Below are 8,466 nucleotides of genomic sequence, written 5' to 3'. Positions count from 1 at the left end.
ATTTAATTGGCTAATAGATAATATTTAGCGTACAAATACTCACTAACACATTTAACTTTCTCAGAAATTTTTTCTGATAAGAACCACTTGCACCATAGTAATTGATAAGAGAAGGTTAGTCAGATGGAACATCAACTACAAGAAAGGTCAAAATGTACCATTCTCTGTCACAGGAGATGGATAAAACGAAGAGAAAAAATAACAATAAGAAAATTATTCACTAGTAAATTCTAAATTCTGTTAAATAATGCTGTTAATAATAAGTGTTTATTCAACAAGAAATGTGATAGCAAGGAGAGTTGCTAGGACCAAAAGCAATGGAAGTCTAACCATATGGTAGCGCACAAGATCGATTACATCAAAACTAATTCCGTCATACCTTTTCTACGAGTGGGTTAACTTTGTTCTCGAGTTGCTCGAGGGCATCATTCAGTTCTGACAAAAGGCCAATTAGTTCTGGAGCAGAGCTGTAAAACCAGTTATTAGGCTAGCCCTTAAAGAATCAGGAGTAGAAAAAAGTAATGCATTGTTAAAGTTCAACCTAGCAAAAAAGACCAGTACTGACAAAAAACCCCAACTAGTTCTGGGGCAGAGCTCAAAAACCAGTTACTAGGCTAGCCTCTCAAAGAAGCAGAAGCAAAGAAGTATTGCTGATGGATTGTTAAAGTATAAACTCGGTACCAAAGCAGATTCTATCACATAAGCAGCCACTAACAAATAGTAGATGCCAACCATACCAAGTTACAGTCCTTCCCAACTGAATACTGGAAGGTAGAAACAAAAAACAATGAGATTGATGGTAGAAGTTTCACGTGTATAGACATAAAGATAAAGTATTAGATTATGAGATGCTGCCTGCATAGTAATAGCAAAAGCAAGGTGTAAATATTGATAACCTTTTCCACAAGGAAAAGCTCATCACCAATGCAACACAAAGCATACATATGTGATATCTCTAGAACTAGTGAAGATATAGGGACCATCCCTTTGCTTGGAGGTCCTACTTTTATATAGCTGTCACGAAGATTTTTCTCCCAACTTCATCTTTTCCTCTTTCCCGAGAAACTCACATTACCAAGTATTACCAAGATATATGGAACCATGCTTTTTCCCCAGTTCATCAACTACTAAACAAGTAATTGTCGCCTCCTCAGATCCTCAAGTTCACATGTTAAGAACAATAAAAGAGGAAGGGACAAGGTACTGTTAAAGCAAACTGACCTGTACACAATATCCATCTGCTCTTCCTTTGTTAAGGAATTTAAATCTTTCTCTACAACCTCATATGCCAATCCATCTTCATATTTGATTCCTTTGTCCAGAGAAGATTTTGATGTGGCTTTTCCATGGCCCAAAATTTCCTGAAATATGGGGGAAAATGACGAATCAGGAAGAGTTACTTCCCAGGTCCAAGCACCTCCTTGACAACAGCACTATTAATTTATACTTTTTCACCTCAAATGTGGGCTCCCTGTCAGTCTCATCTTGACTAGCATCTTCAAGACCAAAATCCTCCATTGATAGAACTTTTGCTTTTTCACTTTGCAATTTCAACACCTCAGCCTCCTCCTCAGCAGCATCCTCATCATCACTTGATTGTGGCTAAGAATGGAAAATAAATGTTAAGAAAAGTCATGGTACTCACTTTAAGTTCCAACACAAAATGAAAATTCGAAAATGCTTGAGCTTATGTCAATTATTAGAGAGTTGGCTGTGTCCAAACATCAATATTTTGTATTAGCCTATATCTCACTTTGTATCACCCTTGGAGGAGAGAACCAAATTCTAAAGGTAATGGTGAACATGGCAAAGGCAACAAGAGCACCAGATTTAAAGTTGTAGACAAGAAATTAACTGATAGAGGGTAGGACACAATTGGGAAAGGGGGAGTGCCATTAAAGCAACCATGAGCAAATACTAGGAATGTCAGCGGAACTATATCGTGTTCATATACGCCACATCTGCGACCCTCAGACATCACCAGGTCTAGAAAAATAACTACACCATGTTCAAGATAGAAGCATGATCCTTCTTAAAGGAAAGTGTTGACCTTAATAACATGGTTTTTCACTGCTTGCAGTGGCATCAGAAGCAATGGATATTATCTCAAGAAAAGGATACGATAAGAGAAAAGGAAATAGTAGAGCCCAGTCCAGTTTATAAGCATGCTCATGTTGTTAAAGACTCATAGCAAACCACACACCAAGGTACCATAGAACCATGGCACACATAGCGAAGTGCGCCTTATCAAAACAAGGTGCATAATTGTGTAAATAAATTATACATTAATATTATTAGTAGCTTTCGATAAAAGTAAAACACAAATGAACAAACATAAAAGTTACAAAGAAGAGAACTTGGCTAACATAAATTTCAATTATTAGTTAATCAAATTCAGCACTTATTTTGCTTAACATTTTAGCAATTTCAGCTCTTATTTAACCCATGTGAACATTTGTCTCAGGAGATAAAGATTTTTTCTAGCGAGATGAGTAATATTTTAGAATAATGTAAATAAGTTAAGATATGAAAACCTTAAGCCTAATTCAATAACTATAATATTAAATTTTCCAACACTTAAAAGATACAAAGAAAAATAGAAGGAACAAAACTGAGCCTGGGGAAGAAAGTGGGAGGTATATCTGCTGAGAGAGAAATACTAGAGTCGCTGTTGGGAGAGTTTAGAGCTTCTACTACCATTTTCTATCAAAAAATCAAAATGATTGATCTCCCTTCAAAAAGAGGCGCCATCGCTTGCCACAGCACCTCAAAAAAGGTGACGAGGCGCACTACAGTATGCACTCTAAGCAAGGCTACTGACTAGTGCCATTTTTCAAAAATGGTATTAGCCTCACACCATTAGCTATTTGAGCCGCAGCACACCATTAATAACTATGATGTCGCTACCAACGCTGATATCTTATATGTCATGATTATTCTTATTCAGATGGTATGCATTTGGAAGCAACTGGGTTTACTTTGTGCATAAACAACTTGATAACTTATCGAACTTCTATTGTCCATAAATGACTTCATAACTTATCCAACTTGTTTTCCAAGAAAAATCTCAACCATGTTCTAAAATCATAATAATGTTGTTAACTAAATTAGTTAAGCCAATGTGTGTTAAGTCAACCACAGTGATTGTGCACAATTAGTAACTTTGTTAATACTTTCAGTAAGGTGAAGAAAGTAAAATAAGCAAAGGGGCAAAAGGTTTGACAGCTCGGGTTTTTCTAACATTGTTTACTTGTAATTCATGAGGCTATGTTGTCACCTTCCGTAACATGTTGAGTGCTTGAGAGATCTTCAACTGTGTGTATTTTCTGTATCGTTTTAAGTCTTTCTAGATATTAACAGCATTACTCAAGCTGTCACGCATCAGAAAACATTCAATGAATCACGATATGATGACCTGTCTAATATTCAAGATAAACACAAAATGTGTTAAAAAGACAGCAATCTTACCTCATAGTCAACATCAGCACCATACATATCTTTTTTTTTGCCCCAAACAACCCTTTCTTGTTCTTCTTCATCAGCATCATCCAGCATTTCATCATCAACTCCACCAAACTTAGCCCGTAAATACTTTTGTGTCCTTACAACTATAAATATCAACGCGGAATTTAATTAAAATTCAAAACATTTAACTTAAAGAGGAGAAACAAACGAAAACTGGGTTGCCAAACAAAAGATCTTCAGCTATCTAATAAAACAGAATCAATTAGAACCACTCCTTTAGATTTTAGGCATATCTTTTGAGCATGATAGTCATATAGCACCTATTATCCTAATGGACTAGCTGATCACCAGATTACAAAAAACTGAGGAAAAACAGTATCATAGTAAATAATGTTGTCAATAGATACCACACAGATCCCGTAAAATCAGATTTTCTAAAACATAAACCAATTAATCTCACAGTTATTTTCACGGGGGAGAACTAGAGCAGTTATCTAATGACTATATTACTAGCCAATCATAAAACACAGTAGCAAAATTTACCCACAAGTTATCTGTTTCACTCATAAAACCAACCCCTTTCTCACTAGAACTAATCAGAGAAAGCAAGATCAAAAAACAATTTCTCTGATGTTGCACATTAAGATTGGAAAAAGAACAAAAGCTATTCCTGCTCAATGCTCAGAGTCAGAGAGTCCAAGTGAGAGCAACTCATAACCATATTTACATGACATGAACCATCAAGTACTTCTTTGAAGAGTCTGATAAGGGAGGAAAAACAAAGTATAACAATGCAAAGCAAGTTCTCTTACTTTTGGCAGCTAGACCCTTAGGTGGCTTATCATCATCATCATCAATGTCCTCCTCTTCATCATCCTCATCTTCATCCTTACCATCCTAATCACCGCAGAAAACATAAAAGACAAATTAGAGCACAAAGCTTCCTAAGCAATAGCATAAGTAATAAATATTTAAATCCAGTTCCTACATCTTCGTCATACTTGGACAAACATATATTGGCCACAATGAAAGGGGGAAAAGAAGGGGCAAGACACAAGTCAGTCTTTCTCATTAAACACAAAGAATGGAAAACATAACAACGTATATATCTTTTTCAATGTTCGCTATTAAAGACTACTAAATCTTTTCTCCAACCTACCGCAAGAGAAGCATTTCAACAAGATAAAATGGTTATACTTTTAAAGAATAATCATGACTATTTCCTCCAGATTTTTCAGCGCACAAAGCAATGGCTCCACAATCACAGGCAGGAATTCATATTGACAATCAAAAACTCAAATGGACTATATGTAATTTCTAAAAGGAAATATCAAGTCGATCTATGTCTTTACCCCAATGAAAAAGGAGCAGGGGAAAGTAGTACAACCTCAAAATCAAACACAGGCTGCTCAGCATCTTCATCAGACTCTTCCATATCCTCATTCATGTCCAGTGGTACAACATCTCTATTCTTGTGAACTACAGCAATAGAAACGAAGAACAGACGGAACAAATAATGAACCATAATGAGACACAAACAGCAAAGAACATTTCCAGCTGTAAATTTCTAAATCATAAAATTGAGCACAATTACAAACATACAAACATCAATTTCATCGTGCATCATATCTTCATCATCAGAATCCAATCGAACTGAACTCTTCTTGACAGGACCATTATTTTCCTTCCTCTTGTACTTCCCTGCTTTTCTCCCCATGATTATTGGCTTCACTAGCTACAAAAACATACAACCATAAATTCTGTAACTAAAGTTTTACAATTTAGTAAAATAAACAAAATATTCAAAAATACAGAGAATAAGATAAAATCAAGAGGGAAGAAAAGAAAAATAATCCTTTACTTTATTCCTGTTCTAGATGAAAATATTTCCCCCAGAGACACCTTATGTAAAAGAACAAGAAAGCACACCTGAAGACAGAAATTCCAAACCCATTAAGGTAATATTCAACAAAACCTATCTAATTAACATAAAACCAAGAGTAATGAGCTTCCGCGGATGGAATGTTTATTGATTTATATACAATACCAAAGGGAGAAGCAGAGCAGCATTATGTCAACGCTGGCGATAATTACAGAAGACTAACTGAGTTAACCTAGAAATGGGTCGCGATAAGCATAAACCCTCAGGATTTTATTTTTGGTTTACGGATATCAAAAACTTTACACTCCAGTTCTTTGTGGTTAATTTTATGTTCTCCAGGAAAAATTGTAACAGAAGTTCTATTTGAAAAGCAAATAAAGGCACTCACGCTACATTTTAATTACTAATCAAATTCAATAATTTGATAGGCAATCGCCATGATGTTTCTCAGACTAGTAGATTATTCAAATGGCCTTTGGAGAAGATAAGTTAAAATCTTGCCGCATTTACTGTTGACAGATTAGAAAATAACCATCAGCTTTCAATATGTTGCTCGATAGCCATTAGAAACCAAACCTCAACTCGTCTTGTTATAATAATAGAGTTATCCTCACATTTAAAACGATCAAGTATACCATATCCCATTATTTCTGCAGCATGTGCAAAAAACATATCTGCATTCAGCTATGAGTAGAGCTGTACATTTCTCAAAATCAAATCAACCGAAATTCAAATAAGCCTATACAATTGAATTAATCAGTTCAAGTTATCAATTTTTCCCAATACATTTTGGTTTTTCCGTCCGGCACACACACCATAAACAATGCTTTCTGTTAACGGGTCCGAGATAAAGACAGAAACCAGCTTTCAGAAGGAGCCAATCCAAACAGCGACAATATTTCATCTTTTTCCCATAAATTAAGATTGGAGTCCTCTATCTCTTAAAACATCATACTTTTACAAAAAAAAGAAACTAGAAGAACTTACCAGTAATCAGCGACTGGGTTTTCAAGTTTGAGATTTTGAAAACAACAAATTTCTGGTCGGGTGGCGGACGGCCAGGCACACGGAGCCCTGATGGTGACCGCTGCGAGGTGCTCGTCCGGCGGTGGGCGAACAGCCGGGAAATTGGGGGGGAGCAGAGAAGGGTAAGTGAGAGGCTCTGCTGCTACGCCGGCAGACGAAGCTGGCTGGTGAGGGTTTAGGGGTTTTTGAGAACTACAAAACAAAGAAAAGACTCTTCTAAAACCTCAAGGACTGAAGGAAAAGAAATTAAAAGGTATAGAGATAATAACTAGGGAAAATAATTAAAAAAAATAAATATAAATCAATTTTTTATATAACTAATGGTTATAATAATATTGTTTCTGTGCGCATATAATAAATAATTTTTTATAATTTAAAATATATAAATAAATAAATAAAATTAATTTAAAGATATTATAAACACAAAAATAAATTGGTGCCGCAATCATTGTGGCACGTCATACATATATGTATATATAATGACTAATTTTTTACGTTTTAAAGTATATTATAAATAAGAGGTAAAATATATAAATCAGTATATTACATTGATAAAAATAAAGAAAGAAAAAAATAATTTATCAATGTAAATTTTAAAAATTAAATAAGTTAATTATTTTTTATTATACAAAAAATTAGTACGACAATATCATTAACTGCCGTTTGTGATTATGTAGGAGTTTTTCTTTTTATATTAGTATAGATAGACATAGATAAATATTAAAAAATAAGAAGAAAAAAAAAACTAATTTATTAGTTAATGTGTAATTTAAAATGTAAATAAGTTAGTTACTTTATTAGTCGAAGGACAATTTTTACTTTTCAAAAAATTAGTGTGACGATGACCACTTCTAACATTCCATGCATTGTACCAATGAAGAGAGAGTGCCCATTAATAAACTTGGTGTGTTGGGTATTTCCTTGCAATTTGCATAGCTTCATCCCATATTGTATCGATGAAAACTTAGTCATAAATAGCCGTCCAAATTTTGGTGTACAGGAACTTGTGCTTGCTCGTATGAGAAGGCGAATGCAGAAACTACTGAAGATGCAAGTGGGGGGAGTGATGCTAAAATTATTCGATGTGTTGGGATTTACATTTTGGCCCATTTTCGAGATGGGCTAAAATAATAGCAATGTTTGGTTTTGGTTTTTATATCTTGATTGAGTGGAAAAACATAAATTGACCTATTAAACTATTTTTTTTTTTAACTTTATACGCCCATAGCCCATAAAACATAAATCTATTTTTTAAAAAACGTAAAATTGCAGCTCCTCTCTACTTGAACCTTCTCTCCCCACCCATTCCTCCGTCGATCTGAACTGATCACAGCCTTATCGCGCCATCACCCACGTCGGACTCCCACCACAGCGTACTTGAACTTCACCGACAGCACAGCTCAGCGCCGCCATCACCCGCGTCCTCCCACCACGACGGTGTTAGGATGAACTTGCCCATACTCTGTTGGACTCTGCCACCCTCGCCATTCACATCAAAGGTGTACCGCCAGCTATTGGAATCTATATTTCACGTGCCTCCTAGTCCCCATTCCACACATCGCGTCAATCAAGCGAAAAGACGGTTTTGAGTCTGTAAAGTTTATCGAAATTTTATTGTTCTTTTAATTTAATGGCACGCTTTCTTTTATTCACAATTTTATTTTTGAATTTTCTGAAGATTTGAGAGTTGGGTTTGGATGTAGTATATTGAAAAGTATGTACGGGTCAACAGTAGTGGCGTTCAGTAAATTATTGTCTGCAATGGTTCCTGATTTATCTGTTCTTTCACACGGTGCACAATGATTTTTTCATTAAATTGTTGTCCGGTTTTCACTTTTTCCTAAGGTTCCTGTTAAGTCACACGTTGCACAGTTGAAAATAATCCATACCAAACCACTAGGAGCAAAGTGACTGTCCAAAAACTAGCTGCTACAATCGTCCAAAACTTCTCAAAAGTGTATAAAAGTATAATTTATAATTTAAAAGAATATTTACCACATTCACTATAAAAATTAAATGAAAATTTAACAGATGTTAATATAATGGGCTTGTTGTTAGACGAATATTAAAATATGGGGAGAATTTATAATTTT

General features: G+C 35.0%; 1 protein-coding gene across 2 annotated transcripts in view; it reads right to left on the bottom strand.

The window, feature by feature from the left end:
* LOC105158791 (something about silencing protein 10) overlaps nt 1-6,595 on the bottom strand; it is an 11,447-nt gene extending 4,852 nt beyond the window's left edge. The window contains exons 1-9 of one of the 2 annotated variants that reach the window (XM_020692986.1): nt 6,335-6,595; nt 5,327-5,394; nt 5,068-5,200; nt 4,853-4,944; nt 4,278-4,362; nt 3,469-3,608; nt 1,456-1,602; nt 1,222-1,361; nt 380-467 (exon numbers count right to left, since the gene is read on the bottom strand). In XM_020692986.1, coding sequence (XP_020548645.1) covers nt 380-467; nt 1,222-1,361; nt 1,456-1,602; nt 3,469-3,608; nt 4,278-4,362; nt 4,853-4,944; nt 5,068-5,182 — 807 coding nt within the window. In that variant the 5' untranslated portion in view covers nt 5,183-5,200; nt 5,327-5,394; nt 6,335-6,595. The remainder of the gene's footprint in view (nt 1-379; nt 468-1,221; nt 1,362-1,455; nt 1,603-3,468; nt 3,609-4,277; nt 4,363-4,852; nt 4,945-5,067; nt 5,201-5,326; nt 5,395-6,334) is intronic. The other variant, XM_011075662.2, reaches the window with a different exon arrangement.

Source organism: Sesamum indicum, linkage group LG3, assembly GCF_000512975.1.
Source record: "Sesamum indicum cultivar Zhongzhi No. 13 linkage group LG3, S_indicum_v1.0, whole genome shotgun sequence".
Taxonomy (NCBI): Eukaryota; Viridiplantae; Streptophyta; class Magnoliopsida; order Lamiales; family Pedaliaceae; genus Sesamum; species Sesamum indicum.
Note: the sequence above shows the minus strand (reverse complement) of the source record. Positions and strands in the feature narration are given on the sequence as shown.